The sequence below is a fragment of the Trachemys scripta genome, chromosome 13, assembly GCF_013100865.1.
Source record: "Trachemys scripta elegans isolate TJP31775 chromosome 13, CAS_Tse_1.0, whole genome shotgun sequence".
NCBI lineage: Eukaryota > Metazoa > Chordata > Testudines > Emydidae > Trachemys > Trachemys scripta.
Window position 1 is genome coordinate 40104620 of NC_048310.1, and position 17054 is coordinate 40121673.

The 17054-nt window shown below is 48.9% G+C and overlaps 1 protein-coding gene and 1 non-coding gene across 2 annotated transcripts in view; both read left to right on the plus strand.

Moving 5' to 3' along the window:
• VAC14 (VAC14 component of PIKFYVE complex) overlaps positions 1-17054 on the plus strand; it is a gene marked incomplete in the record, with an annotated part of 177992 nt that overhangs the window by 3958 nt on the left and 156980 nt on the right. Inside the window, 7 exon segments of the mRNA XM_034788262.1 lie at positions 3100-3267; positions 3850-3912; positions 5189-5296; positions 6079-6188; positions 7454-7560; positions 11333-11467; positions 12353-12502. Coding sequence (XP_034644153.1) covers positions 3100-3267; positions 3850-3912; positions 5189-5296; positions 6079-6188; positions 7454-7560; positions 11333-11467; positions 12353-12502 — 841 coding nt within the window.
• On the plus strand, positions 16921-16991 carry TRNAS-GCU. Its single transcript has one exon. It is a non-coding gene; the product is annotated as a tRNA-Ser (tRNA).

The window sequence follows — 17054 nt, forward strand, 5'->3', positions numbered from 1 at the left end:
GACATCTTCATCATATGGACCCACGGAAAGGAGGCCCTTGAAGAATTCCACCTGGACTTCAACAATTTCCACCCCACCATCAACCTCAGCCTGGACCAGTCCACACAAGAGATCCACTTCCTGGACACTACAGTACAAATAAGTGATGGTCACATAAACACCACCCTATACCGGAAACCTACTGACCGATATACGTACCTACATGCCTCCAGCTTCCATCCAAGACACATCATACGATCCATTGTCTACAGCCAAGCCCTAAGATACAACCGAATTTGCTCCAACCCCTCAGACAGAGACAAACACCTACAAGATCTTTATCAAGCATTCGTAAAACTACAATACCCACCTGGGGAAGTGAGGAAACAGATTGACAGAGCAAGACGGGTACCCAGAAATCACCTACTACAGGACAGGCCCAACAAGGACAATAACAGAACACCACTGGCCATCACATACAGCCCCCAGCTAAAACCTCTCCAGCGCATTATCCACGAAAATGATCCCTCACTCTCACAGACCTTGGGAGGCAGGCCAGTCCTTGCTTACAGACAACCCCCCAACCTGAAGCAAATACTCACCAGCAACTACACACCACACCACAGAAACACCAACCCAGGAACCTATCCCTGTAGCAAACCTCGTTGCCTACTCTGTCCCCATATCTACTCTGGCAACAGCATCAGAGGACCCAACCACATCAGCCACACCATCAGGGGCTCATTCACCTGCACATCCACTAATGTCATATATGCCATCATGTGCCAGCAATGCCCCTCTGCCATGTACATTGGCCAAACCGGACAGTCCCTCCGCAAAAGAATAAATGGACACAAATCGGACATCAGGAATGGTAACATACACAAGCCAGTAAGTGAACACTTCAATCTCCCTGGTCATTCTATCACAGATTTAAAAGTCACTGTCATTGAACAAAAAAACTTCAGAAACAGACTTCAAAGAGAAACAGCAGAACTAAAATTCATTTGCAAATTCAACACCATTAATCTGGGCTTGAATAGGGATTGGGAGTGGCTGGCTCACTACAGAAGCAGCTTTTCCTCTCCTGGAATTGACACCTCTTCATCTATTATTGGGAGTGGACTACATCCACCCTGATTGAATTGGCCTTGTCAACACTGGTTCGCCACTTGTGAAGTAACTCCCTGCTCTCCATGTGTTTGTATATAATGCCTGCATCTGTAGCTTTCACTCTATGCATCCGAAGAAGTGAGGTTTTTACTCGCGAAAGCTTATGCCCAAATAAATCTGTTAGTCTTTAAGGTGCCACCAGACTCTTTGTTGTTTTTGTAGATACAGACTAACACGGCTACCCCCTGATACTAGACAGAACAAAGTAAGTCACAAAGCAAAATAAAACAAAACACTCTAGTCTAAGCCTAATACATTATGAAACTGATTACAGGTAATATCTCACCCTCAGAGATGTTCCAATAAGCTTCTTTCACAGACTAGACTCCTTCCTAGTCTGGGCCCAAACCTTTCCCCTGGTACAGTCTTTCTTAGATCCAGCAGACATCTCAGGTGGTAAGTAGGTGTTTTCTTGTGACTGGCAGCCCCCTTGGTCCTGCTCCACCCTCTTTTATAGCTTTGGCACAAGGCGGGAATCTTTTGTCTCTCTGGGTCCCACCTCCTCCTTCTAGATGGAAAAGTACCAGATTTAAGATGGATTCCAGTATCAGGTGACATGGTCACATGTCACTGTAATACCCCTAGTCTCCATTCACCATGAGCTGGCCCATACCTAGGAAGGCTTTCAAGTAACTAAGGCCATTTACAACTGATTGTTCCTGGAGCACCCTTAATGGCCTCCACTCAATATGTTTACATCAGTGATACAAGTTTATATCTTATTCTCCTAACTCCAGATATAGAAATAAGACATGCGAACAAATAGGATGAACACACTTGGTAGATTACAAGATTTCTAATGACACCATACAAGGGGTATTTAGCATAAAGCATATTCCAGTTATGTCCTATTCATTAGGATATTTCCATAAAACATGGAGTGCAACATCACAAATGGGCCGTCAAGCAGGCTGGACAGTGCTGATGCCAAACTGTCTAGGGGTGTCGTCACCCAGAAGCACAGCACAGGTTTGAAATACAGGCATACATACATGTCTATAACCCCTAATACACAGGTGATACAAACATAAACAAGATTCATATCTAGCAAATTTACATTTTTGCAGATATCTTACATGGCATATCTGGCTGTGACCGGTGTCCCAGTGGGGAATAACTATGGTTGTTCAATTAGGGTGAACTGCAAAGAATGGGGCAGACAATCCCCATAGAGCTGGTGGATATTCCAGTACTTATAACTTCACATACAAAAATGATACATGCATACAGATAGCATAATCATAACCAGCAAAACGCAACCTTTTCATAGACACCACACTCGACAATTTTTGTACAAGATTTGCTGCAAATATAGAACAGTGGTTGCAACAAGGATTCATATGGTCCTATTCTAATCCAATACTGACACCCCATAGCAATGCATGAGGGTCCAAGAGCTGGGGGTAGTACCCCATGCGGTCATATTTCCCTCGGAGGCCTAGTTTTGGTTATAAGCCTGGGCTAAGTGTAGTCCCAAACACTGTCGCTATCCAGTTTCAGCCACGTGATCTCCTGTGATGGGACGAATGTGTTTTGAAGTCTCTGGTTTCAGGAATGGGATTATCACTGTTCCAACGAAGTCTTAATGACCTGTTGTCTCTCCATGGATACGTCATAATGATGATCGTGGCGTTGTCAGGGAGCTAGAATGCAATGATCTCCGTTCCTGTGCTGGCACTTGCAGCACGAGGCCTGCAATTCTCCAGGGGCATTCACAATACTAATCTGATCGCTCCCTGTGAATCTGGAGCCATGGTGAGATGGTACAGGCTCGCTTGGTATGATCTGATGTACGAGCCAGTGCATGCAAAGGAGGCGATGCCTCGTGGCACTGCCACCTGTGGTCATGTCCCAGTGCTCTGTTGTATGGCGTGCGCTGCTAGAGGTCAGTCTGTTCCGACCCTGAGTGGGGACGGGCCCTAACCCCCAGCCTTGTTCTGCCATCAGGATTCTGGGCTGTACCTGAAGGAGCTGATTGAGCCGGTGCTGACGTGCTTCAACGATGCTGACAGCCGGCTGCGGTACTATGCCTGCGAGGCCCTATATAACATTGTCAAGGTGGCCAGGGGCTCTGTTCTTCCACACTTCAACGTGCTGTTCGATGGCCTGAGTAAGGTAAGTAGCTTTTCCCCTGTGTCCGCCATCCCTCCCCCACGAAGGTGCAGAGTGGGAGCCCTCACTTGTCATCTACTAAAGGGGCCACACCGGTGCAGATCCCTCCGGCTGCATGGCAGGGTGCAGGCACACTTGGCTTTGGGGCCACTTGGCCCTGCTGTTGTAGGAATGGCTGCAGAAGGCTTAAGCTGCTACCCTCACTGTGTCTGTCCCTTGCTCACTGTGGTTGTGAGAAGAGAGCTGAGCTGAAGGTGCAGCTGGGAAGTGGTGTTCAGGCATTTCGGGTCAGGCTTAGTGTCTGTCCACCTTCTCTTGCCTGGGGCACACCTTCCATTCAGGGTGTTGTAAACCCAGCTCTGCCCCATGCAACCATCTCCCCAGCCCCTTCCTGGAAACTCATTCAACTTCTAGTCTGAAAGGAAACAGCTGGCAAGCAATGACGTTGATTTAACCTGTGCAAGTGTCAGGGATGTCTCTCATGGCTAATGACCTTGGGCACTGCTAGGAACCCAGCACAAACATGCTGGGGGGTGTCTCTCTCTCTGGAACCTGCGATGGCATTTTTGTTTTTGTAACTTGCAGCTTGCCGCTGATCCAGACCCCAATGTGAAAAGCGGCTCTGAACTACTGGACCGACTTCTCAAGGTAATTCCCATTTCCCTTCTTTTAGCCGACTATCCTAGGGACCCATGTCAGCAGGCCCTTGTGGGGGCGGAAGGAGGACAGAGTTATGCATTTGTTACATTTCCAGGCGGCTGTACCGGCCAATACCATCACAACTTCATCCTGTGGCTGTGGAAATTGCGCTCTTTCCTATTGGCTGCTGCTCTGGCGGAATGAGATGTTGCTTTGCTGGCCATCTCAGTGCTAAGGCTACATACACTTGAAGCATGACTGGGGGCGGGGAGGAGTTGCCTTTAACACAGCAATGGGTGAATGTTAATGAAAAGCTTATTGGAGTACCTGTCCCCACCGTGTTGCCCCAGGGGAAGGCTCCAGTGTGATCGGTAGGTCGCATCTCCCTCACCAGGTACAGAGTGGGGTCTCTACCTTTCTTTGTCTCTCGTCTGGGTTCCTTGTTTAGGCAGGTGAGCTGGACTGCTCTGTCTGAAGAGCAGAAGCTGCTGTCTCTTGTAGGAGTCATTAATTCCATTTCCTGATCTATACACAGTGTGGTTCTTACCTGCCCAAACCTCCAAATGTTTCCTCCTCCTCCTCACTCATAGGACTGACGGGCCCCTTGCCCGCTCCCTTCCCTGCTCCCAAATGCCAGCCCAGCGCTTGGCATGGTGCAGAGATCCCTGCTGGGGAGGTAGCAGAGGGGCGCTGTGGGAGAGTTCAGCCCTGCTCTCTCACTCCTGGCCACTGTGCCATAAGACTGGAGCAGAGGGATTCGCTGTTGCAGGAGATCAGTCATACAGTGTAGGTGAGCCCTAAAAAGGACTAGGGACACTTCTCGTTACATATCAGGATGTTTCAATCACATGCTGTGGGGCATGAGCTGGTCAGTGCCTGAATCAAGGAAATATTCCCCCCCCCCCCCCCCCGCTTCCATGTTCAGGGTTGTGCAATCGGACTGGTGCATTGTGGGGAGTGAGTCTTCACCTGTATCTGAAACCTCAGTACTGGCCACTGCCAGAGGGAGGATGCCTGATTCGCTGACCAGTTAGGACACATCCTGTGGCCCTTTGGGTTGGGGACCAATAGCTGAGAGTCCTCACCCAGGCCTAGAATTAGCTGTTTTGAGCCCCATCCACTGTGGGTGACTTTTCACTTTCTAAAATATGTTCAGCCCCCAACTTGCTAAAAATAGGAAGTGGCCAGCTGGTATCTGCGCTGGTGCATAGGGTCTGAGCGCTGGGGTGTGAGAGTGTGAGTCCCACCGCTGCCCTAACGTCTGCCAATGGTGTTTGTTTCCTAGGACATCGTGACTGAGAGTAACAAGTTTGACCTCGTGGGTTTCATCCCGCTGCTGCGGGAGAGGATTTATTCCAACAACCAGTATGCCCGGCAGTTCATCATCTCCTGGGTAAGTGCGCGTGGCACAGCACTTGTGCCGTCTGCTCCACTGCTGAGGCTCGAGCAAGGGGAGACGTGGTTGCAGCCCAGGGCTGTCGAGCTCTTGTCTTGATGAAAGCTATCAAACAGCGGTGGCTGCGCTGCAGCTGGGGTTCAGTGTGCCCATCATAGCGTCTAGGCACATGTCCTGCACTAACTTAGCGGATGCAGATGCATGAGGTTCACTTTGTCTTGTCCTCAAACTCACTTGCTCCTTAAAAGGTCAAGTCACTCCTGGCTTATTTCCTGCAGCTGGCCATAGCTGTTGGCTGATTAGCTCTGTGCATTCCTGTTGCCATGGACTTGTAGAGTCCTAGAAGATAATGAAAACATGTAGCACATGCCTAACTTGCATCGCGCTTTGTACGTTCAAAGTAAGAGAGCAAACAGCCCTTCCAGTGCCTGGGGGGGTAGATAAGTATCCTCTATTTTACAGATGGGGCAGGTGTCGTGGATTGACTAGTGCACAGGACATGGTGACGGAGCTGGGATGAGAACTGCCACGTTCCCTGGTACTTAGTCCATTGGCCCGCACTGCCTCTTGCGATGGAGAGCCCGTTAGGTCATCTAGTCCAGCACCCCCAGCTCAGACAGCCGTGCTCTTTACAGTACCACCTACTGTCGCCAAGTTTATGTGCCCCTCCGTTTTTTCACTGCTCCTGCACCAAAGCATCCTTCTGGGGTGGTTGGTTTGTTTAACTTCTAGTCTTCTCTGAAACTCACTAGGACTGTTTCTTGTCTTCCCTGAGCTAGATCCTGGTGCTAGAGTCAGTGCCTGACATTAATCTCTTGGATTACCTGCCGGAGATCCTGGATGGACTCTTCCAGATCCTGGGAGACAACAGCAAAGAGATCCGGAAGATGTGAGTGGGGGTGTGTGCGGAGCACTGGGTAAACACTCGGTGGAGGGTTGGTGGGAGATGCGCAGATTTCCCTGCCTTGGGGCTGGGGTGAAACGCTGCTGTCTGCTCCATAGTCAGTCTCTTCCACTGTGCACAAACCAGAGCTATGTCACAAAGGCGCAAAGGAGCGTGCATTGCAAGGTGGAGCAAACTGGTTGTCTTAATAAATGGGCTGAAGTCTCTAGGCCAGCATCGTGCTGCTGCTCCCAGCTCACTCTGGCCGGAGTTGACTGTAGAGCAGCAGTTCCCCAACTTGTTGCTGGCATGACCCCATTTTAATGAATAATTTCCTCCCAGGATGGAGGATGGGATTTGGAAGAGCAAAATGGTGCCCTCCGTACACCATGACCTTGCAAGCTCCATACGTGCGAAGTTATGCTGTGCAGAGCAAAATGATTCTCAAACTTGCATTGGTGACCCCTTTCACACAACCAGCCTCTGAGTGCAACACCCCCCCCTTATAAATTTAAAACACTTTTTTTATATTTAACACTATTACAAAATGCCGGAGGCAAAGCAGGGTTGGGGGGAGGGGGAGACTGACAGCTCACGACCCCCCCCACGTAATAATCTCGTGACACCCTGAGGGGTCACGACCCCAGTTTGAGAACCCCTGATGTAGAGCATGGTTCTCCCGCTGCTCTGATCCAGGCAGAGATGACGTCTGAGAGGCAAGGGGCTGACTGCTGGGTCAGTGAGGCAGCAGCTTACCATGGGTTTGTCTTCACTGCGGAGTTAGCTTGAGGTGTAAGTGGAGTGTAGCCCCTAACCCGACTCCTGTCCCCACACACACATCTCGAGCTCAGGGGTGCTGTAAATTTCAAGCTAGCTGGCCTGGCAGGGGACGTGGGTTGAAGGTTACATGCTGCCGCAGCTCAGTAATGCGGTGGGGACGCAGCTGGTCTGTGCAGTTAACAGTTGGTCGGTGCAGCCAGTGTTGTTTCGTAGTGCGGCTGCTCTCTCTCAAGCTGGACCTAACTCAAGGGGAGTTAACTTGAGTGTGGATAACTCACAGGCATGTGCCCGACATTGGAAACGCTCAAGCCCCCTGTTGGGACGAGTGCTGACCAGGGTCAGAAGATAGCTGCAGTGAGTCTGTGCATGTAACTGGGGATACCTGGGCTCTTGGTGTCACTTCATATGTACCCAGGAAGGTTGGTGTGTGTCTCCCTGTGCTCTGTAGGCTAAGAATAAATCTCTTAACTGGGTGTCCTTCCGCCCTGCAGGTGTGAGGTGGCCCTCGGGGAGTTCCTTAAAGAGATCAAGAAGAATCCTTCCAGTGTCAAGTTTGCGGAAATGGCCAATATTCTAGTGATTCACTGCCAGGCTTCTGGTGAGTGTGCAAAGCCCAGCATGCTGGATGGCAGCCACAGTCCCTGTGCCTGTGACCAAACCCTTTGATTCAGGACTGAAGTCTGTTAATGGTGTAGATGGCATGGTTCTCCTCAACAGCTCCCCACCCCCAGGGAAAACAGGCTACAATCCCAGACCAACACAGCACTTCTTTTGGGTCACGGTTCGCTCCTGGCTGAACCAGCACCAGCCCTTACACAGGGGTTGTGTTTTCAAAGGGAGGATGAGCTGCTTTGCGTGGGGCTCTGAAAATCCTGTCCTGGGGATCTTCCCACCATGGAATATACTTGGAAAGCTGGCGGAGAATTGCATTCCTGGCCGAAGCGTGGGAGCCCAGTGTTAGAGTTCAGTAAGCCAGGCTCCGTACGCAGTTAGTGTCCGTTCACCTACCAGCACGGTCTGGAATTAGAAATGTTAGGGGGCGGGATTCACGAGCGCTCACCACTGCCTCCACTCTCCTCTCATGGAACTGGGTGAGTTTTACCAGTGCCTTCAGTGGTCACAGTGTGAAGCCATCAGGGAGTGCCTTTGCAGGTCACTGTTCAGGTTGATTCACCACTGTAGCCTAGTATCAGGGGGTAGCCGTGTTAGTCTGTATCTACAAAAACAACAAGGAGTCTGGTGGCACCTTAAAGACTAACAGATTTATTAGGGCATAAGCTTTCGTGAGTAAAAACCTCACTTCTTCGGATGCATAGAGTGAAAGTTACAGATGTAGGCATTATATACTGACACATGGAGAGCAGGGAGTTACTTCACAAGTGGAGAACCAGTGTAGCCTACTGGTTGTCAGTTTCTCCACAAGTAAAATGGAACAGGGTGCCGTGTTTCTATAGCCCCTTCTGCCTGAGTGTCAAGTGTTGTATAGCGACAGTAGCAGGGGCTTTGCCCCTGACACTGGGATCCCTCAGTAATGTTGTCCCAAATGTCATTGCTCAGCAGGAGGGCTTCCACCAGTGCTGTACCAGTGACTTTAGAGTGACCGGAGACCTTGCGGCAAATCCAGGCTCTGGTTTGTCCCATGCTTGGAAATGCTTTTTCGCACACTCAGCAGAATCCTGTGCTTGGCAAGATGCCTTGGCTCAAACAGGTTCCTCCTGACTTTATTAGCTGAAAAGACCTTGGGGCTGCCCATGTGAAGCCCTGCTGGAAGGCGGCTCAGGCAGTGGCCAGAGGGCTAGAAGCATTGCAAGCATGGCCAGCAAGTCTGGGTCTCTGGGCATGCTGCTGTGCTCCATAGCCTTTAATGCTGCCACCCCTGTGAATTACTACTGCTTGCATTACATCACTGATCCATTACACTGGAAATGTGGCTCTGGGATGCTGCCAGGTACTTAGGCCAGCCCTTCAACCAGCAGTGCCTCAAGTGCCCAAATCTAGACAGCCCTTAATGGGATCTGCAGGCACTCAGCACCAAGGACACTTATTTAGAGATTTAGGCAGTAGCGTGTCGTCTATGTATGCAACGCCTGCATTGCGTGCTCCAGGATTCAGTTCCACAAGAACACGAAAGCCCTGAATATGACTAGCCATGGGACGCTTCTGTCAGGCCCCAAACATGTATGGAGTTATCACTTTGTAAAACAAAATGGTGTCCTCCACGCAACATGACCTCGCATGCCGTTGTAGAATTGCATGCCTTGCTAAAAGTGTCATGGCACACCACTCAATTTAGGTGTCCCAAGGACTGAAAAATTAGGCCCAAGTGCCTCAGGGTTTCTGTGGCATAGATAATTAATATGTTTAGGGTTTCTCGTTTTAGGTTTTACCTGATAAACACAGATAAAACACCCCATAAATGGTTACTCAATTCGTGTTGGCGTCATCCCTTTCCCAATGCAGATTGTTCAGATAGGTGATGTCCCTGATTTGTGGCTTGTATCCAAGGGCTTGTCTACACAGGGCAGTGATGTGGACTACAGGCTGTGATTTCTAAAGCCTACTAAGGTGTTGTGCGTTAATTGGTCCTTGTAGACCCTGCTGGTGCTCACTAAAGGTTCCTTAGTGTGGTTTAGAGGAGTGCTGATTGAAACCATTCTACTTGTACGTACAGAGAGCCCTGAAAACCCTGATTTTTTGGACATCTACATAGAAATAAAAATAAACCCTGAAATATACTGCACACTTTTCTCTGGCAAAGTGCCATCCAGTGGATCCTGCAGGTATGAGACATGGCCGCAGACAGACAGCTTTGGTACTCTCTGAGAAAGGGCTTGTCTGCACATAAGTGGCATTTCTTTACAACCAATCTAATTACATGGTGCAAACCGTGGGGGCACACGTATTTCAAACTGAAAGCGATTGTATCTATTTAAAATCTCTGAATTTCCATACGCCAGCTAAGCCCATAAACGAGGTGTGCCTCAGTTTTAGAATGCCAAGTTTCAGCTCTGTCTAAATTGGTATTGACTATCAAATAACCCCTCTGGTGAAACCGGTGTAACTTTGTGGCACCCAGGCTTGAGCAACTGAATCTGGTTTCATTAGGTTATTGATGGAACACTTTCAAAGGGCTCTATTTGATTCCGTGCTTCCTGCTGTGTGTGCGGCCTCTTTGCTGGGGATTTACCCCCACTTCGGCCATCAGCAGCTCCCCCTGCCTTAGCTGCACTAATGCTGCAAGCCTTGGGCAGAGACAGGGTAAACCGCTCTAAGCCGTGATCTGCACGGACGGGTGCAGCTTACTCAGGTCTCAAGCAGGGGTTTACACAACCTGTGCAAACAGAGGCTGTTCCTGCCTAGACTGGGTGTTCACATGGCTGGTGAGCGGGTGGCTGGATCAGTGTGGAGGAGGCTGGAGGCCAAGGGGGAGGAAGTGGGCGGCCAGGCTGGTACCTCATACCAGCACTCACTCTTCTGCTGGCTCCTTTAGTTTCTGCAGAATTTTCTTTAAAGCAGCCTTCCCAGCCCTGGTGGTTCTGAAAGAGACCCCCCGAGTGGGAGCCCGTGCAATGCTGTCTGCCTGTGTTTGCAGACAGGCCTCTCCAGCTGCTACTCTGCGGCAGAGCATGGAGAGTTAAGCAGTAAATCCCCATGCGGCCTCAGGGGAAGGAGAAGGCATGCAGCGCATACGTGGGCCGACGTGTTGTGGTGGTGACTTAGCTGTACAATTACTGTGGTGAGGAGCATGTTATAAATCAGGGGTAGGCAACCTATGGCATGTGCGCTGAAGGCGGCACGCGAGCTGATTTTCAGTGACACTCACGCTGCCCGGGTCCTGGCCACCGTCCGGGGGGCTCTGCATTTTAATTTAATTTTAAATAAGCTTCTTAAACATTTTAAAAACCTTATTTACTTTACATACAACAGTAGTTTAATTATATATTATAGACTTATAGAAAGAAACCTTCTAAAAACGTTAAAATTTATTACTGGCATGCGAAACCTTAAATCAGAGCGAATAAATGAAGACTCAGCACACCACTGCTGAAAGGTTGCCGACCCCTGTTATAAATGCTTAAAATTGAGGCATGTACTGTTCTCATGAATGTCAATGGGGGTTAACACTGAAGCCTAATGATTACTAGCACATGTCTACATTTAGCGTTTTCACTAAGCATTTTTAACATCCAGCTACTCTGGGCTTTTGGGGGATGGATCTTTGGGAGAGCCCCTCACTATGACCCCTGCTGATGAAACCGAAACCAGAAGTGAATTGTCATCTCATTGTGCATGTTGTGTAATTTGTTGAGTTTGATCCATCTGGGTGCCACCTGCCTCTTCCTCAGCTCTCCTTGGTCCCTATCTTCCAGATGATCTGATTCAGCTGACAGCCATGTGCTGGATGAGGGAATTCATCCAACTGGCTGGCCGGGTGATGCTGCCCTACTCCTCAGGTATCCTGACCGCCGTTCTGCCGTGCCTATCCTACGATGATCGGAAGAAGAGTATCCTTGTTACCCAGATCAGGGGAAGCAGGCGCCGCTGCCGAGCCCCAGTGTCTCTGCTTCCTCTTGGTCATACAGTTGTCACCAAGCATACGCAGCTCTGTACGGGTATTCTGGGGGCATTGGCAAAGCTCCTCAGGGAGCTAATCCCGGCTCTCCTGGCCAGAGAGGGTTTGGTGGAAGGGGGGAAAGAAACAGATTGTTACAATCTTACCCCTCCTTAAGCCCCTAGGTGGTTTTAAATGACATGACCAGGCCTGTGGAGGAGGGGAATCCAAATAGGTAAGATCTCTGTTGGGGAGGAGGGAAATCACATACTGCATGTGTAATGGGGCCATTGCTGGTCCTTGGTGTCAGTCAGTGGTTAGCCTGGGAAAATCACCTCTGGGGCATGAGGATGTGAACTCAGGAACGGCCCCTTCCGATAGTGACGCTTGAGTCCCCTTGAAGCACTGCCTCCCAGCGGGATGAGCTGCCCCATCTCTGGAGTGTGAGCGCTGACATCTGAACACCTAACAGGACATATCTGGTCACCTGAGCAGACCTTTCCAGCTGTGCACTCTGGTGTGATGTGGGAGCAGAGGATAGCTACTGGGTTTGGGGTTGCTGAGGTGGGACACAAGGAATTAGCCAACTTTCCTGCCACAAATATATAGTTCCCTCCACCCTTCCCCAAAAAGGGGTGGGGGCAGTAATGTGAGGGGGCAGCTGTCAGAATGTATAGCTTACAGGGATGCTGTAATGACTGGTCGGGGTGGGGACTATGTGGGGTAGGGGAGGGGGAATGGTTCTGATATATTCTTCTGGGTCCCTGCTCCGTGGCTTGTCTAAGGTGCTGTGTAAAGCGTCTTGGATTAGAGTGTTCCTTACATCCTCTTTGCTCAGGCATCAAAGAGGTAGCTAATGTGTGTAACCAGAGCCTGATGAAGCTGGTCATCCCAGAAGACGACGAAACAGATGAGAGCAAGCAATCCCTGAGCCTCCAGACGGAGCCCAAGGAGGAGTCCCTCTCCCAGCAGGAGGTGACCTCCAGTGGTGAGTCCCTTTTCACCTTGGCTTTGTCAGGACAGCACCCAAATAGTTAACGTTCTGGTGCTTCACCTGCATATCCCATATCTGCCTGTTCAGACATATTCTGGTCAAGGCCTTGGAGAGCAGATGGGCAGAGGTGCGACATGGGACCCATTTATTAGATGTGTGAGTTGTGTGATGGGCAGATCGGTCCATCCTAGAATATCAGGGTTGGAAGGGAATTCAGGAGGTCATCTAGTCCAACCCCTGCTCAAAGCAGGACCAATACCAACTAAATCATCCCAGCCAGGGTTTCGTCAAGCCTGACTTTAAAAACCTCTAGGGAAGGAGTTTCCGCCACCTCCCTAGGCAACCCATTCCAGTGCTTCACCACCTTCCTAGTGAAAGTGTTTCCTAATATCCATCCTAAATCTCCCCCACTGCAACTTGAGACCATTACTCCTTGTTCTGTCATCTGGTACCACTGAGAACAGTCTAGATCCATCCTCTTTGGAACCCCCCTTCAGGTAGTTGAAAGCAGCTATCAAATCCCCCCTCATTCTTCTCTTCTGCAGACCAAACAATCCCAGTTCCCTCAGCCTCTCCTCATAAGTCATGTGCTCCAGCCCCCTAATCATTTTTGTTGCCCTCCGCTGAATTATTTCCAATTTTTCCACATCCTGTAGTGTGGGGCCCAAAACTAGACACAGTACTCCAGATGAGGCCTCACCAATGCCAAATAGAGGGGAATGATCATGTCCCTCGATCTGCTGGCAATGCTCTTACTTCTGCAGCCCAAAATGCCGTTAGCCTTCTTGGCAACAAGGGTACATTGCTGACTCATATCCAGCTTCTCGTCCACTGTAACCTTTAGGTCCTTTTCTGCAGAACTGCTGCCTAGCCACTCGGTCCCTAGTCTGTTCCTCTAATTTGTCTAGGTCCCTCTGTATCCTATCCCTACCCTCTAGCATATCTACCATTCCTCCCAGTTTAGTGTCATCTGCAGACTTGCTGAGGGTGTAGTCCACGTCATCATCCACATCATTAATGAAAACTGGCCCCAAGACTGACCCTTGGGGCCCTCCGCTTGATACCGGCTGCCAATTAGACATGGAGCCATTGATCACTACCTGTTGAGCCCGACGATCTAGCCAGCTTTCTATCCACTTCTATCCATACTACTTTAACTTGCTGGCAAGAATACTGTGGGAGACTATATCAAAAGCTTTGCTAAAGTCAAGGAATGATCAGAATCAACTAAGCCAACGCTTTCCCCACTAGCTTCCATTCTTTTGCTGCAGTCCAATGGGCTAAATGCGGTATAATCCCATTTCACAGCTGTGTTCTCAGTCGAGAGAGACATTCTGATCTTGCTTCTGTTTGTACAGTATGCAGCACAGAGGATCTGCTCATCCTGTTTGGAGCCTGAGGCTGCGTCTACACTGCAGGGACTATACTGGCACAGCTACAGCATTATAGTTATGTCGGCATAATCATAGTGTAGACACAGCCTATGCCGGCAGAAGGGGTTTTCCATCTGGTGTAGGAACACTGCCTCAACACTGGGGGTTAGGTCGGCATAGCTACAGCACTCATCGGTGTGGATTTTTCACACTCAGAGATGCTGCTATGTCGAACTCAATTGTAAGTGTAGACCAGGCCTGAGTGCTTCCATAAAATTAAATCATAGACAGCACTGAGCGTTGTAACTTGGCATGCCCCTTTACCGTGAGCAATCTAGCCTCAACATAGCCCGTGCTCAGACTAAAGTCAAATGCTTCAATGCAGTGGTTGTCCGTGGAAGCTGTTGTTTGAGCATTGACATTGTGGCAGTGAAATGATTTTTCCTTCTTCCTAGTTGTGGGTTACGTCAGTACATAATTAACATGGAGTCTAGGGACATGGCTCTTGCCTTCTGCATAGGTCCCTGTAAGCTTCGTTATTTTGGATTGATGAGAATTGTAATTACCTCACTCAATTGCCAATACAACCCAAGTAGTGCGTGCGTGTCCCTAAACTTTGAAACTTGCCAGCTACCGAAGTATTTAGAGTTTAAGGTCAGGCTTAACAAAGCCCTGGCTGGGATGACTTAGTTGGGAATTGGTCCTGCTTTGAGCAGGGGGTTGGTCTAGATGACCTCCTGAGGTCCCTTCCAACCCTGATATTCTATGATAATGTAAAACCCAAGGCCACTGTAGTTGACAGACTTCTTTCTCCAGTTTCCTTTATGCACTTGCCAGCACCATTGTATTTGTGGTTGACAATGAGCAGGAGTCCCTGTCCATAGGCCAGGACTGCATTGTGCTAGGCGCTGTACAAAAGCGAACAAAAAGACAGTCTCTGCCCCAGAGAGTTTGTAGGCTAGTCAGTTTCATGGCTCCCCTGTACAGTTTGTGTGAGTTTCTCTTGCACAGCAGCTGTGGAAAATAAAGCATCTTTGAAGATAAGAAGAAAAAGCCAAAAGCCAATCCCTTAGAACCCCAACACTGTGACTAGATCTGCCCAGCGTGCAGTCTGGGACTGCAATGGACCCACTGTGCACCCCTGATACTGTCCCCCCTCCATTGCCCCTGCTTGCCGGGAGCCAATCAAAAAAAAGAAGCTACAAGCCCAAAAAGCAACTCACAAGCCAATTAAGCCAAAAACAAGCCCAATTTCTGCATTTTTTCTTCCCTCACAGGTTTGGCATGTCTGGTAAGAACTAGGATAAGTGAGGAAAAGTGAGAGAATAACCCTCCCTCCCCTTTTTCATGTTGTTGTCTTTACACACTTGACAGCAGTATGCATAGTCTGTCACTGTTTCTGCTGCATAGTCCGTTTCTCCTGTTTGTGTTGGCATTTTAAAAACAGAGGAAAGAAACATTCAAAATACAAATATGACTGTAAAACCATAACCTGCCCGGAGGAATCACAGCACAGGCGAAATATATGTAAACTACTTCTAAATAATTGTTTAAACCAATTACAATCAACTTGATGGTACCTATTAGTCATTTTTAAAGACCATACATTTACCAAATTTCAGGATCTTTCAGACCTTTGTGCTACCCATATTGCTAGGCTGGTCAAAAACCTGTACACTGCTACAGGCAGACTTGGAGCGGCTAGCGACATTCTATATTTGCGGTCAGCACTAAGTTCTGAGTAAAAAGTGGTTTGACTTTGTGCAAAATGTCAAAATGAGGCAAAAACCCAGCTTCCCTTCAGTCACTCCTCATATCCCAAAGTGGCGTTGCATGCTTTTCAGCCACGTCACATCCCAGCACACTGCGCCCGCCAATCTCCACTGGATGCATCCGAAGAAGTGAGGTTTTTACTCACGAAAGCTTATGCCCAAATAAATCTGTTAGTCTTTAAGGTGCCACCAGACTCCTTGTTGTTTTTACCAATCTACCCTGGAGGAAAATTCCTTCCCGACCCCAAATATGGCGATCAGTAGAACCCCGAGCATGCAGGCAAGATTCTCCAGCCAGACTCTCATTGACCATTGATACTATTTACCAGCGATGGCACGCTGTTGACTAATTGACTAAAATCCCGTTATCCCATCAAACCATTCCCTCCATAAACGTATCTAGCTTAATCTTAAAGCCAGAGAGGTCTTTCGCCCCCACCTGGCGATGTGTAACAAATTTCCCAGATCTGTCTTAATCCTAGGACTCAATGAGTCTTTGGGACAGCATGTAAGAGGACATGTAAGTGTTCACAATGCTAATAAGAGCAACAGTACTTCACAAGTCGTCTGTCAAGTCACTACATGGTATGTCCTTAGGATCTTTTAATTTGGCTTGATCTTCACCCAATACGTTATTTATATGGGCTATCCTGCTCAGAGCCAACAGTTGACCCAAAAGCATGTTTAGCAGTAAACTCCTCACCCTAGAGGTCTGGCGAAGTGACCATCTTTTTCTTGTGTTTGTGCAATGCATAGCACAGTGGGGTCCATGACACGGGCTCCTCACCATCACCACCATGAGTTTGAACACTACTTGTTTTTAAGGTAGCATCTACATTAAGAAAATGACCTAATGTATTGCTGACAATGGCAATCAGCAACAGGTCCCCTATGATGTGCCTGTTGCCAAAACAGTTAATGCTCTTGAGTACAATCAAGACCATCGTCCACTGACTCTCAATCACATTTTCTGCAGAGGTGTTGAAAATAGGTTCACCTAGTTCTCGTTACCTCTTTGCCATTGGGTCAGGGCAAACTGATGCAGATGACTGCTGTCAGAAACAAACTAATTTTCTAGTGCATACAGGGCTTTCAGGCGGCACACCCATAGCTGGCAACACATTACACGTTTTATGGTGCAAGGGTTAAGAAGCCTAAGGCCAGAATTAAATGTTCCCACAGCAGGATTGTAACCAAATACTTCCTGACTGTCACCATATGTGCAGCGTGGAGAAAACAGCTGGAGACGCAGTTTTCCCCAGCTGCAGCATTGGTGGTTCAGTGGTAGAATTCTCGCCTGCTACGCGGGAGGCCCGGGTTCGATTCCCGGCCAATGCAAGAGCAAGGCTTTTTTTTCTTAATTAAAATGATTGCCCTGCGCCAACCTAACCCTCTGTCCTG